At 60.3% G+C, this 21,045-nt stretch overlaps 2 protein-coding genes across 3 annotated transcripts; one reads left to right on the top strand and one right to left on the bottom strand.

Moving 5' to 3' along the window:
* Positions 1-390: 390 nt before the first annotated feature.
* On the bottom strand, positions 391-5,707 carry EIF2B2 (eukaryotic translation initiation factor 2B subunit beta). Its single transcript, XM_035539490.2, has 8 exons — positions 5,506-5,707; positions 5,147-5,267; positions 4,382-4,530; positions 3,518-3,681; positions 3,136-3,231; positions 2,291-2,428; positions 1,607-1,673; positions 391-852 (listed from the first exon to the last, which is right to left on the bottom strand). The coding sequence occupies exons 1-8, from the start codon at positions 5,666-5,668 to the stop codon at positions 695-697; spliced, it is 1,056 nt and encodes a 351-aa protein (XP_035395383.1). The 5' UTR covers positions 5,669-5,707; the 3' UTR covers positions 391-694.
* Positions 5,708-14,569: 8,862 nt separating this feature from the next.
* On the top strand, positions 14,570-20,646 carry PGF (placental growth factor). Of its 2 annotated transcripts, none has more exons than XM_035539496.2 (7): positions 14,570-14,775; positions 14,900-14,939; positions 15,437-15,633; positions 16,962-17,038; positions 18,024-18,053; positions 18,143-18,162; positions 18,873-20,646. In XM_035539496.2, the coding sequence occupies exons 1-7, from the start codon at positions 14,710-14,712 to the stop codon at positions 18,935-18,937; spliced, it is 495 nt and encodes a 164-aa protein (XP_035395389.1). In that variant the 5' UTR covers positions 14,570-14,709; the 3' UTR covers positions 18,938-20,646. The 2 variants fall into 2 exon arrangements, with proteins under 2 accessions (XP_035395389.1, XP_035395388.1); XM_035539495.2 differs by having other exon boundaries at positions 18,143-18,205.
* The last annotated feature ends 399 nt before the right edge of the window (positions 20,647-21,045 follow it).

Raw genomic sequence — 21,045 nt, 5'->3', positions numbered from 1 at the left:
TTGCATTCTCGAGTAATAGATTCCTAAATCCTAGCATAGCCCCACTTTCACAGGGTACAGAAACATACCCCTACAGAAAGAACTAAATCGCTCACAGCATTTCTTACAGTAGGCAGGTTTTTTGTTGTTGTTTTTTTTTTTTGAACACGTTCCTGTTCTATTTCGTGTCTCAGCCTAGGCTAGAAAAGAGATTATTTCCGAACAGTAAGAGATGCCTTTTATTTAAATCACAGACATCCTTGTTCTGTCTTAAAAACCTAGTTTAAAAAAATAAATCAGGTATAATAAATAAATCAGAAAAAGCACACCAGGCAGCTTGCTACACTGGTAAGACTCCTGCTAGTTATGGAAACAAACTAATTCTACATGGAAACATGATTAACCATGAGCTCACTGTGAACAGCCTTTATTACAGCACACCTTGAAATTACAGCTTAGCTGCCCCAGCGAGTGACTTGGATGTCTTGCTATTTCAAAATTGAAGTTGGTTAGCAGCTCCGTGTGACTTGTAACAGCAGAGGGTCAAAACCTGTACAAGAGATCTGTCTTCTGGTCTGTCCGGTAGGGAAGACATTGCACTGAGCAGATTCCCCACAGCAGCTCATCTTTGCAACGCAGGCTTTAATTAGCTGATGCATCTTTCTCTTTAGAAAAATGGGAAAAGTCTGGAGAGTGACAAACATGCTTCTTGGCATTAGAGTTCGTAGTCATCTGGGTGGTAGAGTTCGCTCATGAGGCGGTAGATGTAGGAAGGCGCGTTACCCCCGATGTTAGAAATGAAGAGAGTAATGAGCTCTGGCGGGACGTAGTCAAACACTGGGCAATGAACATTGATCTTTGCCAGGATCTCCCCTGAAAAGTGAAGAGCAGCAGGATTAGACAAACAACCTAAAGAAGCACGCTTAGCCTTCCGCGCATCTTCCTGAGCCCCTCAAGAAACTGGCTATGCACATGCCACCCTCAAGTCAGTACCGGGACATCTGTAATCCTTTCCAGCTTTTCCACCAGTGTCCTTGAATCACAAACATACAGCAATCCTGGATGAGTAGTAGCATTCTCTGCTCTTTTGGTAGTTTTTTCCCCCCCCAACAGTAACCCTAAGTCCCCTCTGATGCAGATTTACAGAAAACCTGACAGCACGTGATCAGAATACAAGACTCCCAATGCTGCTAAAGCTACTACTAAAACAACAGCTCAGAAGGCCAAAACCAAAAGCCTGCTCCAAATCCGATACATTTTTTTCCAAAAGTCTCTGTCACATAGAAATGGGGCATTGAGAGAGACATTACTGTCTGAGGGGGAGCCTGCGAGCTGCCACCTTGCTAAAGCTGGTGCTCGGGGGGGAAGCCCATTTCAGGGATACTGGGTTTCAACAAGCGGATCACGTAACAAAATTTCCAGAAGTTACACGAGTCGTGGGAAGGAAAGCAGTCTGCCCCCAGTGTCGGGCATCTGCTGCATCCCACAGGAAACTGCCACCTGTCTGGCACCGTTATCATAATCCTACAATAAAGTGCTGAACAGCCCAGAGCAGAAGCAAAACTACAAAAACGGAGAGTGTTCAAAAAAAAAGTCTTGACCAGCCTGTATAAGGAAGAACCAGTACCTTCTGTGAATGGCAGCACTTCCTGTGGTGACACAAACTTGTGGAATGAATCTTCTTCGTTAGGGAACTGAATGAGACAGAGTACAGAAAGGTCAGGGGAAAAAAAAGAGCACCTTATTATCCCTAGTGAGAACATCCAGGGTGCTAGAAGGAACTAAAGCAGAGGAAGAAGACTTGCCAGCAGACAACGCGTCTGCTTACAACAATTACACAGTAGGTGTGGCCAGAACTCCTGTAGGCCCTACAAGTGAAAGGCTTTCCCTAAGCATTTTTAGAGCTACGGCCAGTATGCCCTTCTGTAAAGCCCAGGGAACTGGAGCAGAGACGCGACTTCCTCAGTCTGCCGCTTGATCTGACAACACTGAAAATACTTAGTGCAGGAAACAGAGAGCATTTCCATCTACCTCCTCTGTAGGTACAGAGGGTCTTTCACCACTAAAGATATAAACAGAAGAAAAATGACACTTGGTATAGCAGGGAGCGCTTCAAAGAGACCCTGATGCGTGACAGACCTAGGTGAGGATCTCCTACCTGAAACAACAGCACCAGATGGGGGAGATGCCTCATTTACCAACCCCCCCTTGGGACAGGTGGCGCTCTCCACCCTAAGCTTCCACCAGCAGAGAAATCCCCCCGTTAAATCCATTTAAGGTGGGTGCAGTACTGAAGAGGTGCTGCGCTTACCTGCGGCGAGAGCTTGAACATGGGGGCGCACACGATGAGCGGGGTGGAGTGGTGTTTCGCTGCCAGCGCCAGAGTGTGAGTCCCGCTCACGGCGATCAGCGCGCCGTTGGCCAGGATTGTCTTCGTACCAATGATGACCTGAAAAGGCAAGTTAGCGTTAGATGCACGCTCCACAGCAAACCGAGGAAGCAGAGCTTCCTGGCTCGGACCCTCCCGGATGAGATGAGATTCGAGGAGTTTGTCAGGACAAACGTACGCTCCGCTGCAGGGAATGCCAGGCAGAACCTGGGCTGCGTTCCCTGTTCTGCTACAGACCTACAAAGTAAGCTTGTGCGAGAAACTTGACTGCTGACCGCAATGACTGCCCTGCTGTAAAGTGGGAGTACAGTAAAACAGCCTGAAATACAGAGATCAGAAGTGGTGGGACTGGATTTGATTAATTAGGATTACTTTTTTCTGTTTGGGGTGTCACGTCTTCATCTTGCACCTCAACAATTCCCTTCACCACCCATCTCGTGTTCCCCAGGCAAGAGGAATTCCTCTGGAAATGCTGCTTTTTGTTCCATTTTCTTTAATAACTGGGAAGTTAATCCTTTGAGGCTCTCCTGGCTCAGTTTCTTGCAACTGCTCTGCCCGTTAGCCACTACAGCAGCAAAACTGTGCAGTTAGTCACCAGACCGATTTGGGGCTGCGCACTGAATCTCCACCCATCTGTAAGCAGGGATTATTACAATTTTGAACCTTCACGGAAGAAACACATCCGTCACAGATGGGACCCGCAGCTGGTTTGAGGCCTAAGCACCAAACCTGCCGGGATCTCCCTCGTGCAGCAGAGCCCTACTCACCTTGTTGACTCGAGACATGACAGCAAAAATAGCTGCATCGCTCATGACAGTAGTCTCGATGTTCTCTTTAGACAGTCGGACCGCCATTTCGTGACCCTGGAAAGAGGGAGAACCTAATTGTTTCCCTGGAACACAGCTCCCGAATTGCATCTGTACAGATATTAGCACTCAGTTCTTGTCCAAGCCACGAAGATATCAAGGATCAGAGCACAAACACAGCTCCCCAGCTGAAGGACACAGGGCAGGACAGCGAGCTGTCTTCAATCTCCGAACGGCAGCAGAGGCACTCCTGTAGAGTTCCCCTTGCACGTGCTGTGCCGACGGCTCGTCTCCAGACGCAAGAATTCAGCGAGCACACACGTAACACGGGGCCTCGCCTCACCTGGCAGAAAGGCGCGCACTCCGCCACGATGACCTGGAATTTCCGCTTGCGGGCAGCCTCCTTCAGGAAGGCCTCAACAGTGCGAGAGTAGCCAATGGTCATGATCACCTCGTTGGAGTGGATGTGCTCCAGTGCCTGCATAGCGATGTTATCGGTGGTGCCCTCTGTAACGGAAGGCAGCCGTGAGGGGCAAAGAAGCCGGGAGAAGCGACACTTGTGAAGCTGTCCTCCAACAAGATCATTTTTTACTTCAAGCAATGCTGTGAAGACTGGCAGAGCAGGAGCAGCGTTTCTCCCCGTTCCATTTACCAGCGGGGAGGGAGCAAGAAGCTGGCCCTTGAATGCTCTGTGCTTCCAAGCTACTGGGGGAAACGGTCATACCGACAACTCCACCACTAGTGGAGCGGGCTGGGTCGGCACCAGCCAAGCACCATGCCCACACGTGAGAGAAATCCCAGTTCTACAGCCCAGTAGCACTAGAGCCACCTGGAAAGGAGACATGGGGCAGCCTGGAGGAGCAGCGGGTGCCTGATCTGTCACAAGACTGCAGAAGATGAAAAAGGAATCCCAGCACTATGCACAAGGGCAAAATTATGCTCGTAGGGGGTAAGCCCAACCTCGGCAGATTGTTCATCCTCTGTTTCACAGGGCTCAAGACTTCCCAGAAAACCAGCAGCAGTCAGACACGCCCTTGTTTCCTCCATCTCTCAAAACCAGTAAGCAAAGGCTGCTCCCCTAACACACATTCCTTCGGGCTAAGCCTCCCAGCTCCTCGCTGCCTTCTTTCCACCTAAGAACAGGGAGAAGCATCAGCCCCATCCCATACGGAGCCCCACTCACAGAGCCGTAAAGACCCCTCCATACCTAGCTCTATTAGCAGCTCGTTAATAGCTTCAATAACGTTAGCTTTGAGGGTAGGGTAGGAGGTATTGAAATCCTCGTTCAGTCCTCCAGAAGTCAGAAGTTTGTGCAGGGATTCTTGCTGGTCGCTTTCCTCACTGCGCCCGCGCAGCCTGCGGAGAGAAGGAGCCCTTCAGCCTCGGGAGAGCGCGCAAGGCAACAACCTGACACAAGGCAGCAGGAAAGCTCCTGAGCTTGTGGCCCCACAGCACAGCACATGGATGTGAACAGAGAGGGAGGAAAATTGCATGCAGGGGATGCAGGAAAACTGCATGCCATGACAAAGTTTCCCTAGGTGTCTCTGTCAGAAAGACACGTGACACTGCCACTAGGAGCTTTCCCAAGTTGTGTCTAAAAGCTGCAGCAGGCACACGGAGGGCAGCACTGAAAGGCACTGCAATAGCAGAGCAGCTCCTCCTGGGAACACAAGGGGACGAGTGGCCAAAGTCAGAGCCCAGACTGCTCTGCTGGGGACAGGGAAGCTCACGTGTCCACAGGGCATGCTCCAGGTGGAGTTTCACTAGAAGAAACGTCCTCAACTACTTTGAAAACTACAGGTCCTGCTACCTTTCCCTCCGATGTTAAACTCATTGAATCCCTCTGAAGTTGGGAAAGTGGACGGAAGCGCGGAAACCAACGCGGGCTCACAGACGCAGCAGAGCGCACCGCGTGGCAGGCCCGCGCTGGGCTCCCGAGAGGGGCACGGGAAGCACGAGAGGGGCGCCTCACCTGCCGTACTCCTCCCGGATGACCTTCAGCACTCGCCGCACCATGTTGCCCACGGTGGTCTCGGACGGCTGGGCTGCTGCCATCCTCCGGCCCTCCGCCCGGATCAGCTCCATCAGCTCCCCTGCAAGAGGGCACAGCCGCGTCACCGCCGCCCGCAGCCAACCCGCGGCGGGCAGGGCGCTCCCACGGCCACGGGCCGACCGGCAGCGGCACCGCCCCGCCACGAGCGGGCGCCGGGAGGCCTGTCCCGCAGGACGCCCCGGTGCCGCGCCCCGCGGGCACGGCCTCAGGGCACACCACGGGCCGTAAGGCCCGCGACGGGGCGGCCGGGCCGCGGGGACCAGGCCGCAGCCGCTCACCGGCCGAGCCCCAGTGCCCGTGCGCGATGAGCTTCCGCAGCAGCGCCAGCGTGTGCCGCGCCGTGTCCTCGGAGCGCGGCCGCCCGCCGCCGCCCCGCAGCCGCGCCACGAAGGCCTCCATCTGCTCCCGCAGCTCCGCGCCGCGCTCCGCCGCGCCCGGCATGGCGGCGCCCGCTGCCCCGCCGCCGCCCGCTTCCGCTTCCGCCGCCGCCGCCGCGCCTCTCCATTGGCGGAGACCGAGGAGGCGAGGAGAGGCAGCCAATGAGAGGCGCGGGGCGGGGCTGGAGGGCCCGCCCTCGTTACCCGGGAGACGAGCGGGGAGCCCCTTGCTGCCCCCCCACAGCCCGGGACCCCGCCGCAGGGGGTTGTGGGAAGGTGGCGGGGGGGCGCCGGGGGACGGGGGGGCGTGAGGGAGCTACGGCTGTACCTCAGGCGGCTGCGTCTCACGTCTGCTTGTGCCCCTCATGTCTCCTTGTGCCCCTCACATGGCTGCCCCTCACATCGCATTGTGCCCCTCACATCTCACTGTGCCCCTCACATGGCTGCCCCTCACATCGCATTGTGCCCCTTACATCTCACTGTGCCCCTCACATGGCTGCCCCTCACATCGCATTGTGCCCCTCTCATGGCTGCCCCTCACATCACATTGTGCCCCTCACATCTCACTGTGCCCCTCACATGGCTGCCCCTCACGTCTCCTTGTGCCCCTCACATCTCCTTGTGCCCCTCACATGGCTGCCCCTCACATCGCATTGCGCCCCTCTCATGGCTGCCCCTCACATCGCTTTGTGCCCCTCACATGGCTGCCCCTCACATCGCATTGTGCCCTTCTCATGGCTGCCCCTCACATCGCATTGTGTCCCTCACATGGCTGCCCCTCACATCGCATTGTGCCCTTCTCATGGCTGCCCCTCACATCTCCTTGTGCCCCTCACATGGCTGCCCCTCACATCGCATTATGCCCCTCACATCTCATTGTGCCCATCTGATGCCCTCAGTGCTCGCTCCATGGCCTCCTTAGGGCCCTGCCGTGCTGGCCAGGCACATCCTTCCCTCCCTGCTGCCCCCTCTGCCCCTTCCCCCGGCATCAGGTGTGTGCCGTCCGCTATCTTGTGCAAACCAGGGGCTCCATGTAGCAGTGCCCACCCGGCTGTGTCCGCACCACGGGCAGCGCCGTTCCCCCGTTTTTGCCCCTCCACACACGAGCGGTGTGAGGCAGGCCGGGGCTGCCCACTTCTGGTGCCATGTGCCGGGCCGTGGCGTGCACAGACCGCTCCCACGCATGCACCCCAGGACCGTGGCACGCAGGGATTTGGCCGGAAAATAATATCATTGCTTTGGAGCTTTCCTTTGTTTGTTTACTTGTCTGGCTCGTAAATAGAGCGGCTCTTGGAGATTAGGCAGGAGGGAGCAAGAGGAAGGGAAACCGGACTCGGGGGTTATGACCTCTGTGTGGATGCCGGGCTGTTTACATTCCCTGCTCCGGCCCCAGTGACCATTGCGGGGCAGTTTCTGCTCAGCCTCCTGTGCTGCCAGCCCTCGGGGTTTGCAGCTCCCTGCTCGCGCTGCCCCTGCCCTGTTCCCTGCAGCACTTCCCACTGGGCACTGCTGCCACAGCCAGCCCGAAACGGCTGCCAGCCCGGTGTCCCCGAAGGGCAGAGCCCTATGTTTAACCTGCTGCCTCACATTTCATGAATGAAAGCCTCTGAATGGGGATTTCAGGATCTGCTAGCCTGGTGGCACCGTGGAGCCGAGCCGAGCCAGGACCTGTGTTCCTCTGGAGAGCTGAAAGGCAAACACCGGGCTCTGGCTGCTCAAGGGACCGCGGCTAAGGGACATCTGGCTGTCGTGAGCCAGCAGCTGTGCCAGGAGCTGGTACATTGGGCCAGGAGTGCCCAGCAAGAGTGAAAAGGAAGGAGGGGGAAGCGGGGTGGCACTGTCCCAGTGAGGGCAGCCCAGGGAGCATGGGGCACATGGAGGAAGCAGCTGGGAAGACGCCTCTTGGTGTCCTGGTACGCTTGGCTAGGATCCTGATGGCTTCCAGGCAGTGCTGGCTGCTGTGTTGTGCTGGCTACTGTGGCAGAGGCAATGAGGCCCATGTGTGGGTCCTGGCTAGCGTTACAGAACAGGAGCTAAACCCTCTGACCCCACTGTCTTGCCGCAGCCAGCTGCCTCCTGCACGTCACACCCCTCTTTCTTCCCTTCCTTTCCTGGGTATACCCGAGTCTCCCCCAGGAAGACTTGGCTGCTGTGGCTTCCCAGCTGGTGCATGAGCAAACGCTGTGGGCAAAGGAGCTGAGGAGGGGATGAGCTGGCCGGCAGAGCGAGGCTGCTGCGCACGTTTTCTTTGCCTGCGGAGGAGCTGCAGTATGGCTCATCTCACGCCCAGCACGGCGTGCTGCTCCTCGCTCAGGGATGGCATCTGGGGACACTGCTTTCCCTCTGCCCAATGAATTCTGCATTTCGGTTAGCTTTCCCTGGGGGCTGAATGCAGTCCCCTGAGTGCTGGTTTGAGGGAGGAAAAGGCAGCAGCACAGTGGCTGGGTAGAGTCCGGGAGTGCTGGAACATCGTGTGCTAGGAGGCTGTTTGGATTAGAAACTCTCTGCGGATCAAGTGGGCTGGAAGAAATGCCAGGGAGGGGAATCAGAGTTTGCTGAACTCTAGTAATTGGACTCGTCTGTAACACCCGGATAGGAAAAGTGAGCTGCTCATGCACGGCACAGATGAAGGGAAGGAGCCAGCAGAGACCAGCCCAGTAGGAATAACAAGGCAGGCTGCTGGTACAGGAATGACTGTGCAGGCTGGATAGGTGGCAAGGGCGAAAGGAGCAGAGGGTGATCACTGGGTGCTGAAGGGACTTTCTGAGCACGAGTGGCGGAGGAGCAGTTAAGGACTGGTGTGGTGCAAGGTGTGGGGGGAACATTAACCACGGCCTAAGGAGAGGGGTGCCCCAAAGGTGTCTCTGGTATAACGTGGTGCACTTTGGAAGGTCCGTGTTCAAAAACTTTGGATAAAAACAGAGGGGACGGCTCCAGCCAGAAGCTACAACAGCCACAGTGACAGATGTGGCTGTATGGCCGTGGAGGCAGAGCTGTGAGGAAGCAGGAACGAATCTGCTGAGGGAGCCCAAAGCAGCGTTTTCTGCGTGTTACTGGGAAGAAAATATGTCACGTAGTAAGTGAGGGGACTGGAAATGAGAGGCTGAACTCATGTTGAAAACTTGAGCTTTCAGGAAAAGAAGACAAAAACCCCAAACAAACAGCTGATGATCAAAAGCAGGTATGTGAATAGCTGGAAAACTCAGCTCTGTGCATCTGGAGGAGCACGCAAACGTTGCCTGAGTCATCGGCAGTTTTAGCATGCTTGAAATTCACGTCTGACTCTGCAGGTACTGGGGAGATGTTCTGCTGGTCTTTGCAGACCTGGTAACCATCCCCTAAACTGGCCATCCTTAGGAAAGAGTGGTTTCTCTATCTGGGTGGACAAGGAGGAACAGACAGGGCTTGCTGGGGGTGCTTTAGCCAGGCTCATGCAGCCCTTCAGTGGGTGCCTGATGGGAGAAACAGGACCAGCTTGGTGCCTCAGGTTGGGCGCAGGTCCCTGCCCAGCAGCTTGCACCTACGTGCACCGACCTCTGCCTGGCAAGCAGCTGGCGGCTCACCCTCACATCAGCGCAGCGCCCGCGGGCAGGCCCTGGCAGTACTGACACACTCCGTGATCCCTAAAGGAAACAAGTAGGCGGTTCTGAATCCGGCCCCGGGATCATCTCTTCTGCCAGCAAGTTCGCCATTTGCCCCTCTCTTTTTTGGAGCCTTAAAATAGAGACCGAGGCTGGGAAGCCGGAGGGTTTTTCTAGAGTTTGTTGTGGAAGCAGCCCACGCTTGTGTCCCCAGTGGGCTGTGCAGGCTGGGCTGACCCCTGGGGACAGGCAGGAGAGGCGCAGGAAGCTGGCATCGACATGCCTGCACTGGACATGGAGCCTCACTCCTCTTCTTGTTAGTCTGCCACAGTTCCCCTGGTCCCCTCTCGGGATGCAGACAGCTGGAGGCAGCGAGTTCAAAGGCCGGGCTGGTCAGGAAGAGGCGCGGGAAGTGCGGGAAGTCACTGGCTGTCATGTAGGAAAACAAGCCCAACCGAGGGATGAGGGAGCATGGTGCAGGGACGGGCAGGAGATGCTGGCGCCGGCATCGCAACCGGTGCATCGGCCCTGTCCCTGCTCAGAGGGCACGCGGCAGGCTGGCTCAGCCGGGGAGGAGGCGATACGGGGGGCTCGCCAACATGCATTCCTCCAGGATGGGCTCAGGGTAGCCCCCGAGCAAACCTGGCATCGCCGCTGCCTCTCCAGGAAGCCGGGCCCTTTGGGGGAGACAAAGCACGGCCGGCCACTTTGTGGTCACCACGGGGTCCGTGACACCAGCACTCTGGGCTGCTTCCTGGTCACCAGCCAGCTTCGCGCAGTTCCTCCGCTCACGCGCTCCCCGCGCTGCAGCTGGCCGCGGGCTTTGCTTTGCTCATTGTCTGCCGTGGGTGATGTGAGCTATTCAGTGGCTGCCAGCTTTCAGGCGGAGAGGGAGATGAGCCACTCCTCCACCCACGCCATGGGAAAGGGACGAAGCCCTGCCGATGCACACGTTCGCTCCTGCCGGGGTGAGCCCGCTGCGGAGCCCACACGCACCGTGCCCGGCAGGGAGCACAACCAGGGAGCAGCCCGGGCTGCTGCCCGGTCCTGCACTGCAGCGAGCCTGCTGCTCCCCTTCTCCTTGTGTGTTTGCCTTCCAGAACCAGACGGAGGCTTGCCGTCACTATTATTTTGCTTTGTGTCAATATTATGACAGCTAAAAGCAGGAGAACTGCATCCACACGATAAGCGGCCAGAAGCTCTGGGCTGGGCGTGGATCGTGTTAGTTTGGCAGGGGAGAAAAGTGCCTGGCAGCCCCTGCCCGCGGGGCTGCGCGGGGAAGCGATGGGCAGCGGTGCAGCATGGAGGCTGTCCCACGCGCCTCTCCTCCCCGTTAAACTCTCGCTGCCTTTTTTCCAGGAGAGGTGAGGCACGACAGATGTGTCTGAGGGGAGATGAGAGCAGAATTCACTTGGTTTTCTGGTGGAAAAGTCACCTCTGGCTCTCACACCAGCCCTGCTTTTCTGGGGAGGGGGCAGCGCGGGGCAGCTCGGGAGCGTCCCTGCTTCACTCCGGACTCTCAGCACCTCCTGCACAAGGGGCTGTTGTTTTGGCAGGGTAACTGCACGCCCCGCGGAGGCTTGCTCTGGGAAGGTGCTGATGCAGTGCTTACCTGTAGGCACCCACGTATGCTTGGTGCTGCGGTTCGGCTCCCTGGTGCCTCACCCTGCTCCTGCAAACACCCGCGTCCCAGCGAGTCCCTGCCGGCCGGCCGGCAGTATGTGCTCTCCGTGACTTCCCCGCTGGGCGCAGCTGACTGCCGCGGGCTTCCCTGGTGCTGCTGCGTCACGGCCGGGCTGGGAGACGGCCAGCCGGCCTTAACCCTCCCTGCCGCTGGCATCGCTTTGCCCGCAGCTTCGCCTCCGTGGGAGCGGGGCTCAGTCTCGGCGTTGAACAGGGCCTGTGCCGAGAGATGAGGACCAGTGCCTGGTCTGCTGGACACCGACCTGAGTAGCTCAGGGCCCTGGGAGAGAGAGCTGCTCTTTGGTGACGTGGCCACTGGCCCCCTGAAATCTCCAGGGGGGTTTCAGCTCTGTGTGGGAGCAGTGGCTGGGTGCATTGCTGGGCTTGCCCTCATGTGGGTCTCCTGCCTCCAGTGCTCGCAGGCAGTCCCCACCAAGAGCTGTGCCATGGGCGGGCTGGCCCCGGTGCCCATGACCACAGACAGTGTGGCATGGGGGGGGCTCGCATGCCGGCATGGGACCGGGCCATCGGGTGTCTGCGGTTTCGGCCAGCCCTACGGAGAGGCCACAGGTCCCCAGGGAGGCCGAATCCACCCCAAGGAACCAAAATAAACAGCAGAGTTCCTGCCACGTGCAGCCGGGGCTGACTAAGGGCAGCCGCTTCCGCCTGCCTCGGGCAGCAACAACAGGCGCCGTGAGCCACAATGTTCGGGGTGCGCAGCACGGCCCATTTCCCCCTATTGTCAGCCTCCTCCTCGGCAAACACATCCCCCTGCGCACCTGGGCTGGGAGGAGCGACCGCAGCACGGCGCAGCCTGCGGCCAGGCATGGACTGCCCGACCCGGTCCTCGATGGTGCTTGGCAGCACGGCCGCTCCAGGGAGTCCTATGGGGCCCGGGTGTCTAGCCTGTTGTTTGCAGGTTGTTTCCTTTAGCTGGCGATCCAGGGGTTGCTGTCCTGCTCGTCCACAAGGACACTTGACAGCCCCGTGACAGTGTCCTGGTAGAGAGACCTGGGTGTGCCTCCTCAGAGAGGCTGGTGCTGGGGGTCCCCACCACAGCGTGCCCATCCCCATCTCCTGCTCTCTGCTCCAGCCAGGCCACCTCCGCCTCTCCCCTTAAATCTCAAGGCTGCAGAGACACAATCTGCAGAAAACCGAGCTGGTTTATCTCAGTGTGAGGCACTGAGGGTGAGGCACAGGCGCTCTGGGATGAGACCCAGGCCTAGGAAGCCTGGCACGTCATATCTCTGTGACATTTGGCCATGGAGATCCTGTCACATCTTCATGACATTTTGCCATGGGGGTCCTGTCACATTTCTGTGGCATTTGGCTGTGGGGGTCCTGTCCCATCTCCATGACGTTTTGGCCATGGGGGTCCCGTCACAGTATGGGGCTCGGTGCCCGAGGGGCTGGCTCCGCTGAGCACCAAACAACACGGGGTGTGGTGTGTCCCCGGGTGGGAACCTCCAACCCTGGTCGAACTGGCTCTGGTGTCAGAAATAGCAGCACAAAAATAATGACCTGAGGTTTTCTGGGTGTTTTCTAAGGGCTCACTGAGTGACGCAGGAGGGCCCGGAGACAGTCGGCTTAAGAAGGAAGTGGGGATGTTTTTCTGGGGCTGTTTTCACCTGAGACGCTGAAGGTGGGATTTTGTAGGGGTGAAGACTCCTGTTTAAGGGGATGTTGATTCTAATATGGGGCTGTTTTTGGAAAGAAGGACAGCTCAGCAGGGCGAGGCTTCACAGAGGAGAATGGCTGCCCATGGTGGGCTGTTCAGCGAGCACAGGCAGCCCGTGCGCCTCCCCAGAAGGTGGGCAAGGCCTGGAGGGCGAGCCCTCATCCCAGCGGGGCCACAAAGCGGCTGTCCCCCGCTGAGCCGCCAGAAATCCCCACAGAAATGAAGCAGAAATCCCACTCGCCTCCCTGCCCAGCCCTGTGAGCAGAGCAGGGAGGTGGCACAGGCACCCATTCGAGCTGAGGCTCTCGGCCTGCGGCCGCCACATCTGTCCTGTCAGGAAATGTCTCCGTGTGCCTTCTGTCCCCGGCCAGTCCCCTGAGCCCCGTCCGTCTCCCGTTCCCAAAGTGCGTGGCTCCGGACCCTCGTGGGAGGCAGCGTGAGAGACACCAGGGCACATTTATAGCATCAGCGCCCAGCCCTGTCCTGCAGCTGGGCAGCGTGGAGCGCGAGCGGCGCGGCCCCGGCCAGCTGGATGTTTCTCCCATCCACAGGAGGACATTGCCGGTCACAGGTTACCCGCGTCCAAATATTATTTCTCTGCTCCTGTCTCTGCTGCGTGCTGCCTAGAAAGGGGATGCTCATCCCAGGAATGTAAACTCTGCCCAAGGCCTCTGAGGAAATAGCTTCAGACCAGGAACAGGATTGCACTCGGCAATTAAGGGCTGGTCTCCCCAGCCACACGGCTCCTGGGGGAGAGCCCTTTGCTCCAGCGCCAGAGGCTGGCCTTGTGTCTGAGAGGTGGCCCCAGGGGACCTTCCTGCAAGGACAGGCGGGAGGCCCTGCGTGGTCACGGTCTCTGCAATAACAGGATTCTGTCCTTCCAGCAAGCTGGCAGCAGCTACCGCTCGGGGCAGGAGGAAACGCTCCCTTCACCCCCCACCCCAAAACTGTCACTGGGGAGGAGGGGGTGCCCTTGGCCAAGAGGGTCTGTGGGGCAGCAGAGGGGGAGCACAGACAGCAGGGGACATCACAGCAGGGATGTCACCAGCTCCTTGCTGCCCGGCCGGGGGCAGGAGCTCGGTCAGGCACCGAGTGCTGCTGAGTGATGAACTCCAGTGCACCCAGCCCCCCGGCCGCGCCGGGGCTTTCTGTGTGCTTATCTCTGCAGCATCTCCCTGCTCTTTGCCAGGACCAGATCCTGCGGCTTTCTCACGTGCCCAGCGGTACCAATGTGCAGATGCTCCAGACGGAGCCCAACGCCTGCTGACGCCTGAGCCAGCACCACCTGCGTGGCCCCAGGGGGCTGGGGACAGGCCACCGGCGTGTCCCTCATCCTGCGGACAGACCGCATGGGGCTGGGAACGAGCCAGTGCTGTCCCTGCGCCACAGGGACAGACCCCACACAGAGGTGGGCAGGGAAGCCCTGCAGCAGCCTCCCTGCCCTCCCGGGAGGACGGAGACGTGAAGCCTGGCAGGGACGCAGAGCCCGTTATTTCCCCGGGACCTGCGGCCCACGGGGGATCGTGTTGCCCGCTGGCACCCCTTCCCTTCCCACCTCCCGCAGCCCCAGCTCTCCTGGCCACCGGCACTTAAAAATAGCACAGAAAAGGCCACAGAGCTCCTTTGGGTTTACTCCCAGCAGCGGGGTTTGGCCCGGCCTCCCCCAGACCCGCTCCAGGCAGAGGCTCCACAGCCAGGCTGCAGATCCCGCTGGGCTCTGCCCGCTCCCCGGGGACCCCCGTGCGGGCAGGACCGGGCCGTGCCCGCGGGGCTGGGGGGCTGCAAACCCCCCGGGGGCTGCGAGAGCCGGACCAGACCGGGGAGGGCGGGGGGGGGGGAAAGGGCTGGAGGCCGTGCCGAGCCGTGCCGGGAGAGGCGGGGGGGCTGCAGGCGGGGCTGCTCGGCGGCTCCCGGCGGCACCGGCCGTCCCCGTGGCCGTCGGGGCCGGGCACCTGCTCCCGCCCCGGGGGCGGAGCGGCGGCGGTGAAATAGGGGCGGCGGAGCGGGGCGCGCTCCCATGGCCCGGCGGCGGCGGCGGCGGAGCGGTGCCGGTGCCCTTACCCGTACCCGTACCCCGGTGTCCCGGTGGCGGCGGGGCGACATGCCGGGGGGGGCGGCGCGGCGGCGGCGGCGGCGCTGAGGCCGGCCGGTGGCGGAGCGGCGATGCGGCTGCTCGGAGCCTTCCTGCGGCTGCTGCTGGCCGGGGCGCTGGGGGCGCCGCCCGCCCCGGTGAGGACCGGGGTGGGGGGGGGGAGCGGGACCGAGACCGGGGGTCGGGGAGGCGCCGGGGGTCGTGGCGGCGGGGTCCCCCCCCGTGCCGCCCCCCGCCAGCGCCCGCCTTTCCCCCCTGCAGGCCCCGGAGGCGCGGGGGACAGCCAGCGCGGAGGCGCCCGGTGAGTTGGCAGCGGGCGGCAGCCGGTGCCCGGGGTGGGAGAGGGCTACGGGGGGCGGCTCCGGTGCCCCGGGGCCGTTATCTGCCCGCCCGAAGCCCGAGGGTGGGGGTCCCCGGTCGGACCGGGGGGGATCCCGCCGGGGAGCAGGCGGCAGCGTCGGTTCTCGGAGCCCCGGGGCTGTTTTCCCCGTGCGCGGCGGGGTCCCGCTCCTTACAAGCCGGCAGCGCAGCCTGGCCACGGAGGGGATGGAGGGGACGGAGCTGGCAGAGCCCCTCGGGGGGTCCTGGTGGCTGTGTGAGCCCCCACAGCAGCGTGGCGATGGGCACATTGGGGTACAAGGGGTCCTCTACATCCCTGTGCCCCGCGGTGGTTGCATGACCCCATCGCAGCTGCCCCTGTGCCGTCCCATCCCCTGCAATGGGTACACCTCATCAGGGGCTCGGCCGGGGTCCACCCTCCCCGGGGCACCTCCTTAGAGCCCCCCCGGTCTCTTGCAGTCCTGACCTTTAAGGAGATCTGGAATCGCAGTTTCTGCCGGCCACTGGAGCAGCTGGTGGATGTCATTGCCGAGTTCCCCAACGAGGTGGAGTACATCTTCAGACCCTCCTGCGTCGCCCTGCAGCGCTGCGGGGGGTGCTGCGGGGATGAGGGGCTCCGCTGTGTCCCCGTGGAGACCAGCACGGTCACCATGCAGGTAAGCGCCGCCTCTGGGGGGCTGGGGGTGGTGGTGGGCTCCCAGACAGCGCCGGGAGGTTAAACCTGCAGCCTCACATCCTCAAGATGTTGCCGCAGCACGGACAGCAGAGCACTTGAGCACATGCCCAGCCAGAAGGGTCCCTCTGCCTGCTCTCTGGGCTTGTCCCTGAGGCAGGGTGAGACCTCTGGTGGTACCGACCTCCGTCCCTGCTTCCCTGCCCTCTCCTCGGTGCGCAGTCCAACTTCCTGGCTGCTGTCACCTTTCCAGGCTGTCCCTGTGGGGCTGGGGTGTCCCTGTTGCTTGTGATTCCCCCTGCTTTGGGGACAAAGCCCTGGAATCACAGGGGAAAGCCGGCAGCGTGATTGCTCTCATGTGCCGGGAGATGGCTGTGGTGGCGCAGGCAGCAAGCGTGCAATGGGGAGAGGGTGAGCACAAGGGGCTGTGTGTGCTGTGCTTCCAGCCCTGTTATGGGAGCTGTACGAAGTGGGGAGGGGAACTTTGGGCTGTGAGCAAGCTGTGTTGGCTCTTCCCAGTGTGCTGCACAGCCCCTGCCCTCGCTCTGCAGCCCCTGCGCTGCTCTGCTGGCATCAACCTGCTGCTGCTGTGCTGGGGGTGAGGGACTAGAGAGAGCCTGCAAGAAATCACCAGCAAGTTTGATCCTGCAGAGATTGAAAGCATGTTGGAAAGGGAGGGTAGGAGTTCCGAAGTAAAAAGTCTTGACTTAAGCAGAGCAAAAGTCTGAAGTGATGAAGAAGGCAATGTTCTGAGCTCTTGCTGGGCTCCCCTCCACACGTGGCGTGCTGATGCCAGGCACTTCTGTGGGGTTAGCGTGGATCACAGCATGGATGAACACTCACAGTGAAGCCCCTGGATGTCCAGCCTGACCTTCGGGCTGGGCTCTGGACTGACACGTGGCAGGGCAAATCCTGTGCCCCTGGGCTGGGGAGGCACCGTGGTACCGACTCCAGGCTGGGTGCGGTGGGAAAGGCGGCAGGAGGAGGCAGCAGCAGGAATGGCCTGGAAAACAGGGCTGGGGGGGATATTTCCTTCAGAGAAGGAAGATGCACAAAGCAGTCAAATATGTGAAAGGTCTCCACTAAAGCAGAGACAGGAAAATCTGCTCTAAGGCTGGGAAATCCCACGACTAGGGGATTTAGATTACAGACCCAAGATGCAGGGCGGTGGGAGCAGAGCCTCCTGAGCTGCAGTGCCCGTGGAGGTGGGGTCTGTGGTGCCGAGGACCGGGTCTGACACGTGTCTGGCCGAGGGGCTGGGGTGGACGCCATCCTGCGCTGTCCGGGAGGTAACCTTTGTTCCTCTTTCAGCTCCTGAAGATAAAGCCCAACGGGGAGGCACCCTACGTGGAGATGTCGTTCACCGAGCACAAGAAGTGTGAGTGCAGGTAGGGCTCGTTCTGTGTCGGTGCGAGCCTGCCGGCTCGCCTGCCGCCCCTCTGCGGGGAGGCAGAGTGGGACAGGGATGTGCTGGGGGCACCTTGGCCGTGTTGGGAGCCCTCCCTCATCTCTGTTGTCCTGGGTGCTTGTGGGGCAGGCTGCCCCATCTGGGCATGGGGATTTGGGGTGTACATTTCTGGAGTATTGTGAAAGCTGGGGAGTGTGAGTCCTGCTGGGCAGCTGTCAGACGTGAGGCTTGCCTGGAAGAGCGTGAGGATCCCCGCGTCGGTATTCCCCTGCTGTGCAGGCGGCCGTGCTGGAGCAGACCCAAGGGCCGTCCGGCTCCGCGCTGGCTCCGGGGCCATCCGTCAGTGGGTGCGTAAGGAGGAGCGGGAAGAAGCACGTGTGCTGCTTCCCCCTGCTTCCAGCTGTTTTCCGTGCAGGGAATTTCCTGAGCCTGTTGTGGGTTTCCTACCTCGGGTAACTCCCAGGGGAACTTTCTCAAATGCTTGTGCAGCCCGCCTTTGGATTCATGTAGGCTTCTTGCATCTGCAGCACCTTTTGTCTTCTCATTAAGCAGCCTTCAACACTTCTGTGGCTCCCCTTATTAAGTTTAGCGGAAGCGGGGTGGATGTCCTGGCCTTGGCTCCTGTAGGGGATGCCTGAGCCAAGTATGTTGTGGCTGGTGTCAGACAGCCACTGCTGAGACTCTGAAGCCAATCCCATGTGTTACCTGGGGCCCTGCGTCGTCTTTGACCAGCTGAGTGGTGAAAGCTGTCACTGAGAGCAGCTAAAAACTGAGCCTGTGCTTCCTGTCCTCATGGGCAAAATGGCACAGCCCCCAGGGGAGGCACCAAAGTCTGGGTGGAAGAAGTCACTGGGTCTGCTTTAAGCACAAGTTAAACACGGTGAGCTGCGCGCTGAGGTGCGTCAACACCCCGCAGCAGCTCACCGGATGGCACTGACCACGTAACACCTCTGCTCTCCCCGCAGGCCGCGGCAGGACCTGGTGAGGCTGGGGAGGTAAGTGGCACTGGGGGTGGCGCTGCCGCCCGGGGCTGTGGCCTCATTGCCCATGCGTCAGCCTCTCTTGTGCTGCTTTCCTTTTGAAGGAGGAGACCCAAGGGCCGAGGTAAGAGAAGAGGAGACAAGAAGAGACGTAAAGACTGTGAGCTGTAAGTGAGCAGGGGCAGGTGTGGCTGGTGCCTTCTGAGTTCGCTTTGCAGGGAACAGCAAGTTTTTAGGTCTTTATCTGGTGCTGTGAGTAGTGATGGGTTGCTGCAGGGAAGAGCAGGACGGAGGGGACAGCAGGTGGCTGGGGAATCACCCACTCACTGGGGGCTTGATAGATGCTTGGTGGTCTTCAGGCTGAGATGCTCAAAGCTGGCCAGTCCCACCCAGGATGGAGGGCGTCACTTGGCTGTGCGTGGCTATATTGCCTTCACAGACTGCTGGGTTTTTGACCCATGAGTTTCCCGTTTCAGCCTCCTTTTGCTGCCAGCCGTGTCCTTACTGCAGTCCTTGGCTAGCTGCTGTTTGGGTTACTCCCAGCCTTACCCACGTTATGTTCTGCCGACTCCCTCAAACAGCCTGCTGAGGCCGTGCAGGCCAGACACTTGCAGGGGACGGAGCCCGGGGCTGGCACTTCCCTGTTGCACTCCCCGCGTTGTCCGAAGCTCGCTGCTCAGTGCTCTGCCAGCGTCTACAACCCCGCAGCCCCCTCCTCCCCATGAAGCCCCGCTTCTTGCGATCCCTTCCTGCGGGTTGGTGGGGAGGGAGGGGCCTGGGGGGCAGCGGGGGGCGACCCCGGTGGTGCTGACCCCGCGTGTGCTCCCCTTGCAGATGTGGCATGCCGCGCAGGTAGCCTCCGCTCTGCCCCCGGCCTCGCTCCTGCCTCCGGGGCCTGATCCAGTCTCATTCCTGCCCGGCGCGGGGGACGTGCGGAGCTGAGTGACGGTGGCTGGGGAGCAACTGTGCCGGGGAGCAGGTCCGCAGCGGGAAGGAGCCGACGGGACTCTTGCTTGGCCCTGGAGCCAAGGACTCCCTCGCCCTGTCTGCACCGGTTGCAGCAGGACTAAAGGACCCTTGAAGGAGGATGAGGAGCTGGAGCCGCACTTCAGTGCTGAAGGGCGTCCTGGGGGCCACGAGGAACGGAGCTGGTGGATGTGCTGCTGGGGGTGGCATGGGGTGGGGGCAAGCAGGGCTGCAGCCACGGAACTGCTCTGTCCTGCCGGGCAGGGGGGAGGAGGGACAGCCGGGACAGGCAGGGCTGCATCGCTCCCAGCTTGGCACGGAGCAGCTCAGGAGGGTGCCAGGGTGGGTGGGGAGCTTGCCTGGGGAGGCCTCCTGGTGGGCACGGGGAGGGAGCTGGGGTGCTGTGGCCCTTCACGTACTCATATCCTCATCATAGCCTCCCCCTTCTCAATAAAAGCTGGGGGCAGACCCAGGAGCTGGCCGGGTGAGTGCTCCTCTCCTTTCCAGCAGCTGCAGGGCGCTTCCCCAGGGGTACCCGGGCTGTGGTGGTCCCCGCACTGCTCCTGCAGCGCCCCGTCCCATCCATGGTGTGATGCTGGAGGTGGGTGACCTGGGGTCCTGGGACCCACTCTGGGGAGGGAGCTGCCCCGCTTCTTCACGCTGGTGTGTGTGGCTGGAACCTCCCTCTGCTCCCCAGCCCCTTCCTGCTCTAACCCCAGCCCGTCTGCCTTGCTGAGGGCTGATGCAAGGGGAGCAGGCTGCCCGTGGGCTTTCCCACCCAAGAAATGCCCCACTAAAGGTTATCCAGCTGGCACGGGGGCACCACTTGTTGTTGGCAGTGTCCTGGGGCATGCAGGGGGGCTGCTGTCCCTCCCTGGGGTGGCTGTGGGCAGGGCTGGGTGGGCTTTTTGCACAGCCCTGAGCTCCTCCCGTGGGCTGCGATGGCCACCACAGCTCAGCCAGGTCCAGGGACAGCCCCAGCCCTTGTCCCCGCTTGCCTTAAGCAGCGCCTTGGGGACTTCTTGTTTTTCCACTCCTGCCGTGGGAGGGCTGGATCTGGCTGCTGAATGCACCCCCTGCTCCTCCATCCCCTCCTGCAGTGCACAGATCCAAAGGACAAGTTGGGGCACCAGCACCCCCCTGGGACGCCCATGGCACCGGTGCCCCCAGGGCTGGTCCTGCACCCAGCGCCACCTTCTCGGATGCGGGGCTGGCTCCTGAACTCATCCAGCCTTTCAGTAGGTCCTAGCAAAACACAGCCAAGGTTTATTTTTCCAGGCGTGAAGCAGAAGCCTGGGTAGGAAGATGTGCAAAGGCTTAGCTGTTGCCATCGGCCAGGGAGAAATGCAGTTTGTCCCACCTGGGGTAACAGCAGGAAGAAGCTCTAACGGCTCTGGGAAGGGCCTGCTATAGCAGGAATTGGGGTTCAAAGCAGCTTCCCCCAGGTTTGGCACTGTCTGACACTTTGCACCGAGCTGGGGCCCTGGTCTGGGCTGGTTCGCCTCCTTTCAGCCTGTCTGGTTGTGCTTGTAGGATAACAAGAACCGCGAGCAGCACGTGAGGGATGGCTGTGATGGCTTCTGCATTTGTAACAGTAAAAGTTTCACCACGGTAGCGTTACACCTACAATAAGAAAACTACATAAAAATGAGGGTGATAATTAATTAAAAACCTGCTGAGCGTGGTCATTAGGGTTAAAAACAAAATATCTCTATTACCTGTGACTTAGAGTGTTTTGCATCCTCATGCAATGCTGCTGTGTTTCCTGAGAGCTGCTGGTGTTTCGGGTGGCCTCGGTGCAGCTCTGCTGCTGCAGCCCGCTGGAGGAGCAGCTGGGGCAGCATCGCACGGGCAGGCAAGGAGACAGAGGGCAAAATCACCCAGAGCTGGGTCCTATGGTTCGTTTTTCTCCCCGGGACCTTGCTGCTGACCTCATGGTTGGGAGCCCAGATGGAGGTCAGCCTGGTGATGCCCTTGGGGAGCAGCAGGACCCCCGCTGGGTTATCGGCGTCCCCGGGCTCACCGCTCCTCCCGGTGCTGC

Source organism: Cygnus atratus, chromosome 5 (assembly GCF_013377495.2).
Source record: "Cygnus atratus isolate AKBS03 ecotype Queensland, Australia chromosome 5, CAtr_DNAZoo_HiC_assembly, whole genome shotgun sequence".
Classification (NCBI taxonomy): domain Eukaryota; kingdom Metazoa; phylum Chordata; class Aves; order Anseriformes; family Anatidae; genus Cygnus; species Cygnus atratus.
This window is presented reverse-complemented; position numbering and strand designations above follow the sequence as displayed.